Raw genomic sequence first — 18,360 nt, 5'->3', positions numbered from 1 at the left:
TAAAACTTAGTGGTGCATGACAGCAGCAATAAAATGTATGATGTTGGTATGCATCACTATGTAAGACCAACAGATACTTTCTAATTGTTTAAGGAACAAGCAATGAACATGGCCTACAACAGAAGTTTACTTTTTTCCAGAATTTGCAGTCTGCCTGGCTATGGTTGTAGAAGGGTGAAACATGGGTTTGAGACATAGAATAAAGGAATAACAGGAAACAAAGAATGCCCATAGTAATGAGGGACAATGAAAAACAAAAACACCATAACGGTGTCAATAGAGAGAAGAGAGAATTTAGACTTTCTTAAGAAAAAAGCTGTTCAGTTTTGCTCAAACATTTAATGGAAACAACAGACTGAGAAAAATCTTAAGAAGGGGAAAATAAGAATACCTGAGATAATGTGATAAGATTTAAGAATGTTGCTTTTATACAAATTCTTTATTCGCAGATGTGTGGATGTTTGTGGGAGTAAAACTGTCGGTCAGAATGGAAGGGTCAAACACTTTGCAGGATTTGTGAAGTTCACAGTCAATTTAAGTCTTACAATGTGTTTCTTTTGCTGGCGGTCTTTGGAATTTTTTTTCATTTTTTAAATATATCACGCAGCTACCTGATCCACTCTCTAAAAAGACTCTCCATTAGTGCTGTCATGTGAGTTATTTCCATTAACCTTTAAAGCATCTCCCAGCTGCTCAAATCTCCTGCGTGCCTGGCTTGCAGGAGGATCGAGGCTTCACTGCCAGAGATCTTTTTGAAGGCCAACAGATGAAGTCTTTCCTGCCAGTGCTGTCTTCCACGTGGGGGCATGGGGCAGAACTGAGCTACGTGCATGTCCCGCATATCACACACCCCAGCAGAACCTCCTCTTACCTGTTTGATGAGGGCTGCTGCCTGCAGGCGGCCTTTGCGATCAGCAATCTCATCTTGGAGCTGCTGCCACAGCTTCTGGAGGTTGTCTGTCTGCCTCAGAATGTCGTCCTGGCGCGTGGGGTTCTTCTGGCTGAGCTCCCAGCCCTTCCTCATCACTTCCGTGCATATGGCCCTGTGTGAGTTGCACTCTGCCTCAAGAGCCTAGCACAAGGACAGAAAACCTGTCAGCACAGCTCATTCCCCACCAGCCAAGAGAAAAGAGCGGCTCCTACTCTCTGCTGCTGTCATGCAAGTATTTCCAAGAGCCCCATGTCTGATATTTTCACCGCTTCTCTCTTTAACCTCATCTCTCTTGGATGGGGAAAAAAGGTAAGAGACACAGAAACTAGCAACCATTTTTTTTGCCCATCAAAAATTAGCTAATATGGAGCTCAGTGACTCCACAAGAAGGCCCACTTCTACTCCAGAATGAAGCATATTCCTTCTATACCCTTTTATTTCCACTCCTTGGGAAAAAAATGCCTGCTCTATACATTTTTTAAAAATTCCAAACCCTGAAATAAGACAAGGATTATCTTATCCTTAAGATAAGGATTAGTTTGACAGCATTCTTATAAGTGCTGCACGGACTGAACTGAAAGACATGGATGATCTAAAATCTTGCTTTAATACAAAGACAAGGCACCAGCAACAGAGTAAGATACCTTGTTTTTCTGAATGGAGGCTGTGATCTGGCTGACATCTTTCCCTAATGTTGTCATTCTTGCCAGCTTCCACTTCTCAGAGATCCATGATTCTTCCTCTTTGCAATCACGGAAGAATTCAAAAAGCTTCAAGGCTTCTTCTAGCTGAGATTTACTGAACCAAGGAAACAAACAGTATGTGAATGTCAGAATTAAGATTCATGAAGACAGTGGTAGATTGATTGAAGAAATATTTTAAAATTGAGAATTTGAATGCCTTTAGTTCCTCTTTGTCATATATTAATTTATTCATGGAATAAGACAAAAGAAACAAAATTATATTTTCTTCTTTCTCCAGGAGATGAGGAGATAACCATTTGCTATTCAGACTTCTCATAAAGCAAGTTATAATAAATGCTGAGAGTGAATCTGTTTCTCATCTATGAAAGTGAGTGATCCTTTCACAAGTGCCATCAAGACACTCAAGTTGCTTTTGTTATGTGTTGATAAATGGAGAAATGACAAAATTTCAAATGCTGGGAAGCTGTGCCTTCTCATTAAAGAGTGGCACATTGGGCATCCTAATCAGGAAGAACAGAGCCACAAGCACAGCCCTACCGTGACTTGCTCTGAGCTGTGAGGTTCTGGTACAGCTGACGAAGCATCTGAACTTTTGCATGAAGCAGTTCTGATTTAACTGTGCTGTCCTTGCTGATTTCTGCTGTTCTCTGGGTGATGTGTGTCAATCTGTCATCATAGGAAGAGATCTGTGAGTCAACCAAGTTGTGATTCTGCAGCAAATCTACTACTTCAAGGAGCTGCTTCCCACAGTCCTGGGAATTCACCAGCACCTACAAAGTGAGAAGAAAAAAATAGACATTTTCAGAGAGTCCATCCCGGGTCTCAGTGCAAATAAATCAGTTAAAAGGCTCCGGTTGTCTCTCATAGCTTCTAAATGTCCCAGAATGTCGGATAGGTAAAGCTAAAAACCTGCCTATTTAGAGAAATTATACTTTTTTTTTTTTCAATTCTAGAAGCTAATGGCAACAATCCAGAGTTTTGATCTGTTGCAGTGTAAATAACAGTCTCATCAAATAGGCATCTAAGATATTTCTTCTGATGAAGCACTCAAGGTCTCAGGATTTGTGGGTGCAATGAATATCTCTTTGCTATAGACCCAACTGTAGGCAGATTGATTCACAGTCTGTATTTGAAGAATTCCACAATATCCCATTCTATGATATGTTCTAACTGCAATGTTCTTTCATTTGAGAAGCCTACTTGCCTATGTAAATAAAGAAAATAAGTACTTTATAATAGTTAACTGGTGACTGATGAGAAGTGCTTATCAGTCTGTCTTCTTCCCAATTGTATCAATGGATACAACCATTAATCCTAGGGTACTATCTCTCCTTACCAAACTTTTCCCATATTCTCAGACTATTGTTGTTCCAATATTACCATTAGCTATTCTTTGCCTACTAGCACTAGAACAGAAATATTTGCAACTTAGAGATATCTCTTATCTTTAATTTGAAACTCACCCATACTGACTCTTTCAGCTTGGGTACAAAGCAACCTGCAGTCATGAGGATTTTTCTGTCTTCAAGGCAAAGAATGTACACATACTTCCTTCCATTACAAAATCAATATGAATCCAGTTATTTCTCATGCTGGATAGTTTGTGCTTTAAGACTCTGGTAACAGTTGGAAATTCTTGCTAAAAGCAGCCACTATGCATTTACAGCAGAACTTTTCTTTCTCATGAGCTTATATATCTGTAAGGCTGAGCTAATTCCCATCTGTAAAATTACTGCAGGAACTTCCAGAAGCTATTCAGAAGAATTATGTGGAATGGAAACAGGAGTGTGTTTATTCCAATTTTGCTTTTGCAATCGTAAATTTAGAAAATATTGTTTCACATCTTTATATTACCATATAACTTGAACTTGTAGTACATTCCACGTAATAGGATTCCTGGCTTTCCTTTTAGGGAAATCCCCTAGAGCAAAGCTTGTTTTTCCTCGTGTAGCTATCTGTGATGATGAACCAAAATGCTCAATTAGACATCTAGGTAAAAACTGTCTATTTTTTCTATAGCTGGTAGACTTATCTCCTGTTGGCAGCAGCCAGTCCCTGGAACACGGGGACACACATTGGCAGCACTGCAATTTGTGTGCTGCTGGAGAGGGCTCAGTACCTGCAGCTCTTTCAGCTCCTCTGTAATGGCATCTATGTCCCTCAGGAGGCCCAGAATTTCCTGCATGGTTCCCAGGGATTGTTCTCGTCTCTGCAGCTGATCCAGGAGATCCTGCCATTGCTTTGAAATGTTCCTTTGCCTGCAAAGGAAGAGAAAGAAATTACCAGTTTGGACCAAAGGCCTTGGGCATCACTGGAGGATTCTCAGTGCTTGCAGCTTTAGAGGAGTTAAATGAACACACATGACTCTTGACATCAGTGTAAAAGGACAGGCCAGGAACACAAAACAGGTCAAAAGAATGTTATTATGGGAATTTTGACTAGCACATCAACTGTCATTGACTTCTTAAAATTTAGACACTATTTTTAAGGATGTTCATAAAACATCCTTTTGTTTGCTACAGTGCTTTTGCTTGATACAGTGAAAAGGCTTGGAAATAAAGAAATGTTCTTTAAATGGCTGCTTAAATTAAAACGTTAATCTAAACATCATAAGTCACAACCTGATCTCATAGTCTGATTTACTATTTCTAAACTGTTTTTCTGAGTTTTCACAGAGGGTCTTGATTTTGTCTGAATTTAGAAAAGCACCATAAGAGAAGTTGTTTGGATGCCATTCTTAGATACTCACAAATCAGGTTATATAATAACCTGAGATAAGCACAGAATATATAATTTCTCTCCAAAATGAAGTTAATCTGAGAATACCATGCCTTAAACAATTCATATCTCCCCAAGTCGCAGACTGAAATAGAAATGTGTTGGTTTGGGAAAAAAATAGTACCTCTCTAAGCATTTTTTGATGGCAGATAGAATATTCAGTAGAAAATTGTAGGTATATTTTCATATATTAAAAAAATACCTTAAAAATATTTTTCACTCTAAATTGGTCTGAGGATTTGATCATTCAAGGAAAAAAGTTAGAATTTTGAAGAAGGTTAAGTGTTTGTCTTATCTGCCGTACACAGGTAGAAGAAATTGCTGACAGTTCTACTCATGAGGAGCAAAGATAGGGTTCACAATTATGATTAATTTCCTTCCACCGCACCACAGAGTTTCAACTAATATTGACCTCCACTGCCACAGAGTTTCTCAGCCATCACTCACTTCTGCAAGATTTGATCTTTGCTGTGATAGTTCTCCTGGCTGATAGCGGAGGCCATTTCATCCAAAGCTGTGAAGCGTTCCCTCCTGGGCAGCACATCTGCCACAATGGCTTCCAGCTTCTTACTGGCAGCCTCCATCCTGTCCACACTCTCTGGCCAGAAGTCTTGCTTCCCAATCACCTTCCTCATGTCTTCCAAGTAGGACTCACGCAGGGCTGCCTTCTTCAGGAACCTCTGGGCTAGCTGTTCCAGCCTTTCCAGCCTCAGCATCTCCTTCTGCAGCGCTTTTCCACGGTTGTGCTCCGACTTTTCCAGGATGATCCAGTGCTTTTCCACATCCTGCAGCGTCTTCCCCTCTGGGGGCAAGTATGGCCGTTGGTTGTTGGCTCTCTGCTTGGTCCTGATGTTGAAGAGATGAGCTTCAATCATGCCCTTCTCTTGGTACTTGGGGGGTTTCTCCACAGTGCGGAAGGTTTTAAAGTTGGCCATGAGCAGCCACATTTCCTGAAGAGAGTTGGGGAAATGACGGTCATCCAGTTCCACCACCTTCTGTCTAATCCATTTCAGGAGGTCAGAGACCATCTGCTCATACTGAAGCTTCAAGTCATCTATCTCCTTCAGGAGGAACACAATCTGTAATGGGAAGATAAAATGACAAGCCACATAAGAAACAGAATGAGGCATGGTGGGTGAACAGAAAGCAGTGCCTTCAGCTGTCATCACATTTTTATACTGATTTGCTGATAGCTGTCACATCTGAGGCTAGGTGAAATGCTAGAACAGCCTTCCATAAAACACAGATAAATCAATATTACCTAATGTTTCGTTTCAGTTTTTATTTAAGAAAACATTTTGGAATAAACAGCATGGTTCACAATTTTTGTTTCAGAATTGAAGAAAAAAACCAGATTTTTTTTACCAGTCTCATTCCTCAACCCCAAACAATTCTAGGCTGATCCGTAACTACACCCTTTCAGCTTCACCACTTAGGATTTAGCAGACCATCTGACAAGATCCTAGTTCTCTCACATGCACACAGCAGACTGTGGTCAAACATCTCCTTCTCCATCTCTTCTGTTGGAACTGTTTCTCTTTATTAAAATTACCTGAAAAAGTTTTGTGGTCAAACAGGGTTTTAGTAAGGATGTTAACTCTGATTTAATACTAACTTTTCAAGACCAAAATGTTTATCTGTTTCATTTGTGGCCTGACCTGCCTTTATTTCAAGTTCAGGTAAATACTGGAGCAAACATCCAGAACTGAATCCCCAATGAAACAAAAGGTGTTAGAATCAAATTATCATTTCTTTCTATTTTACATTTTTTCCAACTTTGTCTTTTTACTTCCTATTATTTTTTCCTCACCCTAACTTAGTAAAGATGCAGATCTTTACTCCTGCAAATGTCAGGTGTAGTGCTGAACAATGCTGTCTGCCTCTATCATTCTCCTGAGTTTACCTGCCCCAGCCAGGTAGAATAGTGAGGGAGAAAAGACCCAGTCCTTCCAAGTGGTAAACTGCTTTTGCTTACCAGAAAGTGCACTGGGCAATCACTAAGTGCTGCAGTCTTGTAAGAGCAGCAAAATAGCACCAACCTTTAGTGCAGGAAAAGCAGCCCATGACATCAGGGCTCGCTTGTGAATTTTCTGCCATCGTACCCAGTTCTTGCTGAAAGACCCAAGCAAATGTAGATCCCAGACCTCAGATGGCAGAGGGAAAGGAGATTTGCCTTCCAGAGCTGTTTCTCTCTGCCATCCTGGTCACACATTTAGTCTGAATCCAAAGGCTTCCTTGACACATTCAGGCTTCCCTCCCAATCCTATTAGTAAATTCAGAGCCATCTATTTGAGGGGTCTGAGGACATGAAGAGATTAACATCTCTTTCCTTCTCCTTCTGATTGTGTGTGTCAGAAATGCAGGATGATGGGAATGCAATATTCAAGACAGGCTAGAAATAGGGAAGGAGTCAAAGGGCGAAAAAGAAGCAGGTGAGTGGAGAGAGAGAAAAGAAGGAAAAAATGAAAAAATGGGAAAAACAGTGGAGCACAATGAGAATTGAAAAAAGAAAGAGCAAGCAAACTGCTTACTCATAAAATACAAAAGTGATGGCCTGCTTGGTCCTTACAGTTCCTCTAATACATGCTTGTGGACTCAAGGACTATTTCATGTTTATCAAGAGATAAATAATGCTTCCTGGCCAAAATCCAGTGACCCATGTGTAGAGCTGTGGAGTCCTACTGCCCACTCTCCTCACTGATGCCCAAACTTTGAATTCCAAGTCCTGCTCTCATCTAATGCATCTCTTTGGAGAACATGCTGCTCTAATACATATCATCCTAGAGTATCTCTAATTGTAAGGGCCCCCTAAGGCCCATTCAGTCCAACTCCCTGCTCCTTGCAGGACTACCTAACGTTGGGTTTCGGACAAAAAGCATCCTCCAGAAACTCCTTCCACACTAACAGGCTCGGTGCTGTGGGGAGCCATGCTACAGGATCATCTGATCCTTGACACACACCACATTTTTAGCTGACCAAACCCTGCTTTTTCACCTTGGCACCACCAGGAAGTCTCAGTGTGTATTTTTGTTCCTCCCTCTAAGCAATATATTCCCCCTCTCAGCTGCACAGGCAGTTCTCTGAATCCAGATGTTTGTAGGACCCATCCTGGATGTGTAGGCTTTCTGCAGGCTACTTCTTTTGTAGTTTTGTCAAAACAAGAACAGACTTCTCTGGAGATAGAAGACAAATTCTCTCAAGGGAAGTGGTCTTCGGAGGAACAACTACAAAATTACTTTAGTTTTCCATCAGTGGGATACAAGAAAATTTTAATATAGCTCATTTTTATGTGAGATGAATTGTAAGTGGAAACAGAAAAAACCCATAACTTAGCTAAATTTAATAAAAAATTTAAAAAAATTAATAAAATTTTTACAAATTCAGCCAATTTAACTAGCGTTCTCTCAGTTTTATTTGGTGGTGGCGGTATTAAATTGTTTTGGTTTTGTTTCATTTGTTTGGGCTTTTTGTTTGGTTGTTTTTTTTTTCATTTTTCACCTAAGGAGTTAGAAAGAAAGGATGAGGATTTTCAAAGGAGATCAAAATCCAAAGTAGCTCTATAGAGGAAGGGATCATCATTCCTATTAAATGAGAAAAATGTTGATTAGGTCTGCTTTTGCCTAGTCTTAATCTTCTTCAAATATTATTGAGATCTCTATGCCTCAAGCTGCCTTGGAACCATATCTGTTCTCAAACAGAAAGTGTGAGGTCAAAAAGGGATTGATTTTCAGAGAGATAATTGCAACCCTCTTGGACATCAGAGAGTGTACAGGTACAAGTCTCAAGGTACCACGTCTTTCAGATAGCTGTGCCTCTTGATTCAGTTAAAATGATCCTGAAGTTGAGCTTGCAGAAAACCCCCCACACTTCCAAATTAAATTCAGCCTTACCTTTTTAACTTATAACTTCCAAAGATAGCAATGCACTTACCTTGTTAAGTCTTTTTTGTATTGTCTGGCCTTGTTTCAGTCTGGAGAAGTAGTGGTAATAGAGTGACACGTAAGTCATGATGGATCTCTCGTCTGGGTAGGGCACTGCCACATCCTCAGCATCAAGCAGTTTGCTGATTCCAAACTCTTTCTCAGCCACATCAAAGGCATTATTCAGGTTTTTAATGGGCTGCTCCTGCCGCAGTGAGCTATAGTGGATAAGATCAGGCCTGGGCAAGGAGATAAAGAGGGCATAGAGATGAAGGAAGATTTATGTTTGTAGTAAGTTCTTTCAGATCATAAACCACAAACTGTTTATGAGACTAAGTGAATAGTCATGTAACTGTTAATGTTATGTGACATTAATGCTGGAATTACTTTGACCCTGAACTTTATTCAAGAGCATTGTCCCTTGCCCACATAGCAGGAAGAAAATTGTTTTCTATGAAATTGAATTACCACTCCCAACAAATGTCTGCCCTTATTTCTCCTCTTCCCCAGTGGGTGAAAACCAAAGCCCACTAGAGAGACTAGTTCTCTCTCTCACTAGTTGTGAGAAGGGAGGTGACTCCCAGCTGGGGAAGTTCCACAATCCCACTATGGTATCCCCTGTAAGATATAGCAGAACTCTTGAGGACAAAGAAGTGTTCAAGGTTCCCATAAGTGGTTTCTCTCTCCTGCTTTTGGCTATTTCCTTCACTCTTTTTCAAAGGGACAGAAGGGAGAAAAAAAGAGACTGAGAAGTTGCTTACTCTATTACAATTGAACAGGAAGATATACATGCTCCAAAGGTCATACAATAAAATCACTGCCTGAAAAAAATTTTAGAAAAAGAGCAAAGGGAACATGACTGAGGGGTTAAGACCAAATGGGCAGTACTGTTCAGATACATGATATTCCCCTGAAAATTCAATATTATACCCAACTAAAGGAGCTTCCAAGTAGGAGCTTTTTGTTCTTCCTTCCAAGGAGAGAGAGAATTTAAGAAAGAAGAGTCCTCAGTAAGAAAGGGCAGAGAGTATCTAACAGTTTCTTGACCAAAACTTGTAATTCAGACCCTGGAACAACCTGTGTCAGAGCTAGAAAGAGCAATGAGCAACTCTGCCCAAACTGATCCATCAAATCTTACCTGTGAGCATGTATGAGTGCATTGAAGGCCAGCCCATCACTCCAACTTTTGGAGAAGTCCTTCACACTCACATTGGAATAGCTGGCAGTTTTATGCTGACACCATAGCAATAAGGCTTCATTGGCAAATAGAACATCAGCTCTACCTCCAAACTCTTCCTGTGAAGAGAACAGGGAAAAGAAAAATTGGTGTCAACAATGTATGAAAATATTACCAGTGAGTTTACACTTATGTTCCCAAAGGTCACTTTGTATTACTTTTGTTCAATTCACAGATCCACTCAAAGTCACGACTTACAGACTGTATCTGTCATAAAGGTAGAAAAGTTTAACACGAAAATAGAAGTTTTCAATTAAAAAAAAAAAAAAGTGAAATGAATGAATGCAGAAACTATAAGATAAAATGTAGATGCTGAATTATTTTAAATGTTTCTCTTCTGTAAGGTCTGTAGAAATCAGGCAGAAAGGAAAGTTCAGTTTATTTGCATCCTTAGCTGTGAAATAGAACTCAGAAACAAAATATTATGTGTTCAGGTCTAATGTTAGAATTGATCAACTTTGATTTCACAATACCCTTATAGAACCTTGTTTTTCACGTTCTTAGAGTACACATTAAACGATTTTAAAAAGCGTGTGCTTCTTCAGAGCAGTGTCAAGGGACTCAAATCCAGAGAGAACTATTGACAGAGAAATTCAACATGAAGTCAAAAGTTGGTAAAAAATTTGTAGAAGAGGGTGAAGAACATGAATGTTCTATCTCCAAGTCACTGTTTTGTCCCTTTGAAAAAAACCTCACAACTGCACGAGCGAAAAGACAAAGATACAGTTTTACCTTATCAAGTTTGATAGATGAAATCTGAAATCGAAGTATGATGATCCAGATAAGGCCCAGGATTAAGGTTCTGTCGCCATCTACGATATTCTCAGGACCAATCACTTTTACTTGTACCTGCTAATAAACCAGTATCTGTTCAGCATAAATGCACTCGTGTCCAGCTCTCAGTGTAACAAACTGTTACTAGAGAGGGCGTTCAGGCCCTTTTCTTAAGCAAAGAGGTTTAATGTTTACACCTTTTCATCAGTCCACAGACCTACTAGCAAAGGGATAGTGATCTCAAAAATTTAAAATTTCTATACATGTTTTTTGAAAACTGGTGGTTAGGGAGAGGAAAGAAACGCATTTCTTTCCCCCAAAGGAACGGAATATTAGCTGTTTCTAAAACACATTACTCAAATAACAAAGAAATTAAAATTTGATTAATTTTTTTTCTTTTTAATAAAATCCCTAGTCTGTCTTCAGAGGTTATGCTCTTGTATACTAGAGGGGGAAACCACAATGGACATGAGGCTATACTTAATTAATAACATACATAATACTTAATTAATAACATACATAAACTGTTGTGATCTCTAATATCAATATTAACTTACCTTGGATTTCAGAAATGTGATGGCTTTGCTGTTGTTCTCTAGAAAATGCACTCTCATCTGTCCTCGGCTTGGTTTGGGCAAAGCTTCTCCAGAGAGCAGCTCCAGGAGTTTCATGAGAGAGATGCCATCCTTCAAATCTGTGTAAATATCTTCTATCTCAATCTTTACCTGCAAAGACCAGGTACAGACTCCAGCTTAACATTTGGCACAGAGAACCCTGTACTTCTAAAATGAAACAAACAACACCTTCTTGATGTTCCAGTGAGTCTTCTCTATGACAGTGCCTATATACACAGAGTGGTGAGCCTTAATTCAGAAAAAATGGATGTGCAGGAGGACTTGCATTAATTATGCAAGTAGTCTGAAGTTAAAAATGACCCCAAGAACCAAACAAAACTGCAAACCCACAAGAGAGTAAAAAAGGAAAAAGTAGGAGATTTTGAAAAATAAAAAATTGAGCATTTTCAAAATCAAATCTTTTGAAAATGCTGGCATTTTTTATTCCAATTCAAGTGAATCTTTTATTTTATCAGAATAATTTTACTCTGAGCTGTGCATTTCATTTAAAAGTTGAGCTGATAATTCCATTCAGTGACTCATCTTATACTCCATAGTCTCAACAAAGTTTGTCACGTCCTGCTTGGACCTGCACTACCACTCAAAGTCTCCATATTTTTAGCCAGAATCTCACACTAAGTGAAAGGTTGGGATCATTTACAAGAATGTGCTTTATTGCTGCCAGTAATGAGGTCACCCAGTGCTCAGGTGATACAGCATGACACAGTCTGTACTCTGACCTAACAAGAACTTGCCTTGGGTGTTTCCTTTTGGCCTTATGCCACTTGCCATCTAGAAGTGACATTAAAACCATACCTAAGAATAAACCACACCTAAGAATAAATTACTGTGATTTTGCAATTACAGTAAATCATCTTGTTAATCAAAAAAAGAGAGAAAAAGAGAAAAAGATTTACAACTTGCTGCACTGATTACCTTAATAAAAAAACCTCCCTGTTAAGTTGCCAACTTTATTCCTTTTTGCATATTTAATAAAACTTAAAGTTCTGCCTATGATATACTACAATAAAAAAGCTAAAGTTGTTGTATTCTGTGACACTTCCATAATGAAGAATAGTTCCATTTGAATTTGTAAAAAGACAAGCTTCATACATCTGCTTTATGTCTCACCCAGCTGTTGCTTTAATAGCTTTGTTGCCTCATTCTTCTCATAAAGATACCAGTCACAGATAGCTTAACAAATCCAATCCAATAGCATCCTCAGTGCTAGACTTGAAGTAGTCAACAGTATAACTGAGAGCATTGCAGTGTCCTGTAGCATGATCCAATCCCCTCAAAGTTTGCCTTGGAAAGCTGGGACTAAGCTGCCAGGAAGACCCAGATAAGCTCTGCGTGGTCTCTGCCGTATATGGCCTGGAAAGCTCTCACAGGCTTTGCTCCCCAGACATTTATGGTACGTGAACAAGCACATTGCCGGAACTTCGGACCGGCATTTTTATCTCTGAACTTGAAAGTATTTTTAAAATGGGAAAGTATATGTCTGCAGCTAAACAGAACTAATTTCCTACGCCATAAAAGCCTAACTTTCTGCAGGTGGCAAAACAAGCCTGCGTTTTGCGTTTGTTCGCTCCCGTTACGAAAAATGAATTTGAAAGTTTGTTGTGCTCTGCAGCTGCCTTTGTATGAATCACAAACTCAAAACATTACACTGAAAAAACACATCTGGTGCTGAAACACAGTGATGAGCTATAGTGGACCCAGTGGCCTGGTCCTGCTTGGTGTCCCCAGTATCCATTTTCATTACTACCTACTACAGACTCCAGAAAATGGAATTGCTTTGGATGACATCATTCCTTTCTGTGACACAGCTACATCATTCATGCCTGAAACTTTATCTGCAGTAAGTCTGGAGCCTGGAACATGCTGGCGTTACCTTCCACATACGTATCGAGTGCACACTGGCTCTGAAGATTTTCTGAATTCTGAGAGCTACAGAAAACAAACTGGTCAGTACTTGCATGGCAGTATGTCTGAAATTCCCAAAATTTGGGCTACTTTTTCAGATCCTTGGAGCAGCAACTTGAACTGAACTGATCAGGCATAGCACAAAGTCATAAATTTTGGCCAGGAAATAAGGAATTGAGCATTGCTTGGAGAAACCCTGACATCTGCAGATAATTTATTTACAGGTAAAAGAAGCATATGAGGATTTTTCTCTGAGAGGATCACCACTGTACAATGGACATCACAATATGATGGGCTTATACAGTCTACATAATGAACCCTGATTTCAGAGAAGACTGGTACCATGGAAAAAGGAGACAGATGTGAGGTAAAAGATAGAGGATGGAGCATTCTGGTTAGTCAAATCCTTCCTTGCTTGCATGTGACAACATCCAGGAAAAAATACATTAACAATAACATTAAAAATGATACCGTGGGAAAATAAAATCAAACAAAAACCAGAAAAAAATATTCAAATTGAAGGAGCTACCTACATTATTCCTGGAGAAGACATTGTTCATCCAGTTGGTGAAGGTTTTCTTTTGCATGGACATTCGCTGCTCCTGCAGCTTTTTGATATGATCTTTTTCATATTCGGTGCCCATGGTCACCTAGGAAGCCAGAAACCTCAGTGGGCTACTGAGTGCTGAAAAGATCTGCCAGGCCACCTACAAAAAACAGTATACACCAGTGTTTATAGGAAACCCAGCACCAACAGGTACAAGATTCAATACCACACCCAGTGTAGTACCTCCATTTCCTTTTGCTTGCACTTTGCACTTCAATTTCACCAATTTTATTTTTAACTTGCTTGACCTCACCCTTTAAAAATATATCTCTAGCTTCAGGATGAAAATGTGACATGTACCTATGCAGCTTTATTTTCTTGCTCTCAGCTTCCACTCAGCCTCCTTGATCCCATGAGGACCACTTCTACCTGAAAGCCATCAATAACTTCCTTGGGTGTGCTGAAAGCACCTCACAGAGACCTTAGACACTGCCAGAAGGAGGAATCTGCAAATCACCTCCAAAGAAGAGAAAAAGTGTGTTGTGCTCTCTGAGGGCTGGTTGAGATTCTGTTCTTGGCTTTCACATCACAGTATTTCCAGCAGAAATCGGAGCTGCTTAGAAAGGAAATGGAACCATCTTGTCTCTTTCCTCTCACAGGTTCAGCTTTTGCACATCTATCACAGTAAGGATGGTAACACAGGTCCATAGTCACATGAAAAAGGTCCTAGCCTGGGTGTCAGGAAACATTATTCCTCTCCCCTACTCTTGTCTACCTCATCCATACCAGTGAAAAGTCAGGCTTGTAACTCCTCACAGCACCCAAGATGAACATTCAGAAAGATTAGAAAGGAGGACTCTTGCCTTTAGTGTCTGTGACACAATAAACTGGATTTCAGCTCAGCTGAATATCTCTTTTGAAAACACTTGGCTTACATTGTAAATTTTAACTGCAGCCTTGCTGTTATGAAGGCAAGAGTATTGTTTTTAAAAAATTAAAAAAAGAAAAATCAGTGTATGATTCATGGCTACGGACACTTTTAGTGACCACTACTGCTATAATGATAAGTATAACCTGGATATCAGCTTGGCTGGGAAACCAAGAAACCTGTTATAGTGATGGGAGAGGAGAGAGGAGTCTACTGCTGTCAACCCACTGCAAAGAGAGAAAAGAATGAAAAATTAAAACATCTGAGAACCTGCGGAGCAGTGTGACATACTTCCCAAAATTCCATGTTTGTTTTGCCAAGGCAAAGTTCTGAAGAGTTATGGGCTTTGTACCCACTTAATTCATAAAACATAAAATATTGAGGAAGAAAACTTTATCTGTCCTAGCATGAGAAGACAGCAACAGGGAACCAGCAACAGCAGCCACTGTAAATAGGAAAGTCCTTACCTGATAGCTTTTCATGCTCTGATTAATATTAAAAAAAATTTGCCATTTTACAATATTTAGAGGTGTGGAAAGTGCAGAAGCAATAATTTATTACTGCATTTTTTGTTATTTCTTTTTGGGGCAGATATTTCTTAACCCTCAGAGCCTGACTTCCTCAGAACAGGGAAGGGTCATCACTGTAGATGAGAGCCTAATGAAAGGAAGAATTGAGCAAAATCTCATGTAGAATTATGGAGAACATTCTCTCAACATTTTCTTATTTTGTGGGCTAGTTCAGCACTGCCTGTTTTCTCCATTTGAAGAGCAGATATTCAAAGAATTGCCTTTCCTTGCTGTAGAGGTGACATTAGCTCGCTCCCATGTAACAATCCATATCTGAGTAACCCATAATGCCATTTCTGAGTTTGCCAAATGCTTCTCAGAACATCTGCAGGCCTCTTATTTTCTTTTTAAGGATTCCTATCCAAACACTGCAGTCACCCTGAATAATGATAGAAGTGGTTTCGTTTAGGTACAAAGGAAGATTATTTGTTGAGCTACTGCCTCACGTAACAGCTCATCTGTTTCATCAAGTTAGAAATGCTCCCTGCATGGGTAGATGGTTACCTAAAGGACACATCCATAGTAGATTATCTGCATTTTCAGGATGCATAAACAGTGCTAGGAACTAAAACTATTCATGGTGGTACATTACAAGAAAATAAAATATCAAAGAACATGAAAAAAATGGACTTACCCAGTTTTGGAGGAAGTAGTTTCTGACATTCAGCAGCTGGCTTTTCTGAGAATGGCTTCCACTGGATCCACTTCTACATTCTCCTCACTGCTTTAATGCAGAGTGACCTTTGCTTTCAGGAACAGAGACCAAGTATTTATGATCTACCTATGAACCTCTCATCTGATCTGAAAGAAATTAACCCAACAGGACACAATGAGTAAACGTCTTCACTGGTCTTGTCCAATTCTTACACTCAAAAATAATATATGAAAGTCAACAAAATTGCTGTAAACCCGTTGAAAAGTCATACATAGCTCTGAGGCTCTGGTAAAGAGCATCTTGCACAATTGAACTGGAGGTTCTGCCCTTCTAAAGAAACTCTTACCTGGAAAATTGAACCTGACAATGGACTCAGGAAATGAAAGCACAGCAGAGAGTACAAAGATCAGAGAGATAGCCAAGCGGTTAAACTGGGACACAGCAAACGAGAAGGTGAAACTGTGAAGTGTTAGGAATTTGCTCAGCACTGCTTTGAGGACACTTTTGTGCACAGATACCTGCTGCTGGCCGGGCAACTGGAGTCAAGCTGGCAATGCCAGCTGATTCCAAAGTTTACTATTCATGGACTTCTCATTAATAACAAAAGGGAAGATAATTCTGGCGACTTATATAGATAGCAGTGAGTCCCTTCTGGCCTTTGCAAGGTGACACGTGCACAGGACACATTTACCTGGCATCATTGCCAGGAATCAGAAAGTTTCTGCTGGGACCCAGTACTAGAAAATGGGCAGGCATCTGAAATCAGAGGCTGTAAGGAAAGATATCAAGCTCAGAGCTGAGATAAGGGAATAGCAGTGTTTTCCCTTTTAGCAAGTGTAGTTTAGCTAGCCTCCAAAAGGGACAGGAGAAAACATAAAAAGAAATTAGGAACTCACCCAAATTCAGGATAGATAAAACTTTATCAGTAGATTCTATATCTTCATATGCACACTAGAAATATCATATACAATGTAACATAAAACTGCTAAAAATAAATAAGTTGAATATTTACATTACAGGTATTTCCCAAAATATTCCCTCAAAATTCCTGGGCTCATGTCCTGGACTAGCCAACTAATACTGTGAGCAGTTGGTTTAAATCTGGCACAAGTTGGTTAGGTTTTGTGCATTGAGAAAATCTCCTTGCTCTTTTCAAACAGAAGGTAGAGGACCAGTGAGTGAATTGGTCCTGGATGCAGGTATTTGTCCTTATTGCAAGTTAATTATTATCTATATAGTAAAATGTGCAAATCACTCCCTTTGCTTTTTATGATGACACAAGGCAATCAAAGATATGGTATAAAATTTCACTAACTCCTGAATATCTTTCTAAAGTTCAAAGTTAAATGGTGGACACTTATGTGACAGTGATAAATAAAGCCATTTCCTCAGTTATTTATATCCTAACAAAGCAAGAGGAAGGGCACAACAGTATTTGCGTGCAGTTTCCTGGAGGGATCAGGAAAAAAATCACCCATCTAGGATAATTATGGGCCCTCTCCTGCTGCCTGTGCAGAGAAGGAAAGACTTTCCACTGACCTCAGGAAGAAGGGCCCAAAGAGTACCCTTCCCATGCCTTGTTTCCAGCCTGAAGTGGTTTTCCATGATGGCAGATGTGTTTGTTTCCTAACAGGAAGGATCCCGATGCCAGATTTCCCTCTACAAAATAGCCACCAGTAAGATGTGTTAAGATTCCTTACCACCCTTTCTTATCTGCCCACAATCTTGTTCTGCTTAAGAGGAAAACGGAGATCATGGAGATCAAACAGACCTCATGCACAAGCAGCCTGTCCCCAAAACTCCACAGTTCCCAGCCCATCTCCCACTGCTCCTCCCCTCCTGGCAACACCACGTACATCAAAGAAGGACGTGATACTTCATTCTCTTTGAATTCTTTTTCTTAAATGTCATTATTGCCCTCCTCTCATAACATGCACGTGAATTTTCAGCACCTCTCTAAGATGGGAAGAAATGTTTAATTCCCTTGCCATAAAAAGCCCAGAAGTGGGATGCAGTCTCAGGGATGCAGATGCTGAGTTTGCTGCTACCACTCCCACTGCTGATCTCAGGTGAGGGCTGATCTTACCATGAGCTTCCCCACCATGAGCTTCACCAGAGCAGGCTGTGCTCTCCAGGCAGCAGCACGGCTTCCCCTCCTCATTGCCCTTGCCCACAGGGATGGAGCAGTCTCCCAGCGAGGAACACAGACACACACACACACACATGGCTGGGTGCAGCACCTTCCTGTACTACAGCATCCCCAGCAAGGCCATTTGTAGCTGGCATTCCTGTACCTCGGTGTGCCCCTCCCTTACACAAGCTGTGCATACACACCTTTCTGAAGGTACAGGAAAATCCTGCCTGATCCCTACTAAGTAGAGGGTTCCCCAAATCCCAAAGAAAATAAGCTTGTTAAATGTAAGCACGTGCATGACAGCTTAGCCCTTTGTCCCCCACTGGGTTTTCAGCCGTGTTACTTCCATAAGCAAGAGTCCCAAAACATCTGGACATTGACTCCCGGAGTATAATGGCAGCCCCCTCCTGGGACTACAGTCTTGTAGCTCACAGTGTTCCAAGCAAGCAGAGAAACTATCCTACTACTTGGGGCCAGCAATCTGGGTCCCACAGGTGGCCCTTTCCCTCTGCCACCCTTCCCAATGCCAGCAAACAGCTGATGTTCAGTTTCATCAACGTAGTGTGGACACAGGTGAACTGAACCATGATCCCAGGATGTTTCCTGACCACATCTAAGCACATTCCTAACCATGCATTACATG

At 40.3% G+C, this 18,360-nt stretch overlaps 1 protein-coding gene across 1 annotated transcript in view; it reads right to left on the bottom strand.

The window, feature by feature from the left end:
- The window catches only part of SPTBN5 (spectrin beta, non-erythrocytic 5), an 89,347-nt gene extending 75,819 nt beyond the window's left edge, over positions 1 to 13,528 (bottom strand). Inside the window, exons 1-10 of the mRNA XM_058027083.1 lie at positions 13,418 to 13,528; positions 10,902 to 11,069; positions 10,303 to 10,422; positions 9,472 to 9,629; positions 8,344 to 8,572; positions 4,861 to 5,492; positions 3,755 to 3,893; positions 2,173 to 2,405; positions 1,576 to 1,729; positions 872 to 1,072 (exon numbers count right to left, since the gene is read on the bottom strand). Of these exons, the coding sequence (XP_057883066.1) occupies positions 872 to 1,072; positions 1,576 to 1,729; positions 2,173 to 2,405; positions 3,755 to 3,893; positions 4,861 to 5,492; positions 8,344 to 8,572; positions 9,472 to 9,629; positions 10,303 to 10,422; positions 10,902 to 11,069; positions 13,418 to 13,528 (2,145 nt within the window). The remainder of the gene's footprint in view (positions 1 to 871; positions 1,073 to 1,575; positions 1,730 to 2,172; positions 2,406 to 3,754; positions 3,894 to 4,860; positions 5,493 to 8,343; positions 8,573 to 9,471; positions 9,630 to 10,302; positions 10,423 to 10,901; positions 11,070 to 13,417) is intronic.
- Between the last annotated feature and the right edge of the window lie 4,832 nt (positions 13,529 to 18,360).

Source organism: Melospiza georgiana, chromosome 6, assembly GCF_028018845.1.
Source record: "Melospiza georgiana isolate bMelGeo1 chromosome 6, bMelGeo1.pri, whole genome shotgun sequence".
In the NCBI taxonomy this organism is placed as follows: Eukaryota; Metazoa; Chordata; class Aves; order Passeriformes; family Passerellidae; genus Melospiza; species Melospiza georgiana.
The sequence above is the reverse complement of the archived record's forward strand: the minus strand, read 5'-3'. Positions and strand labels throughout refer to the sequence as shown.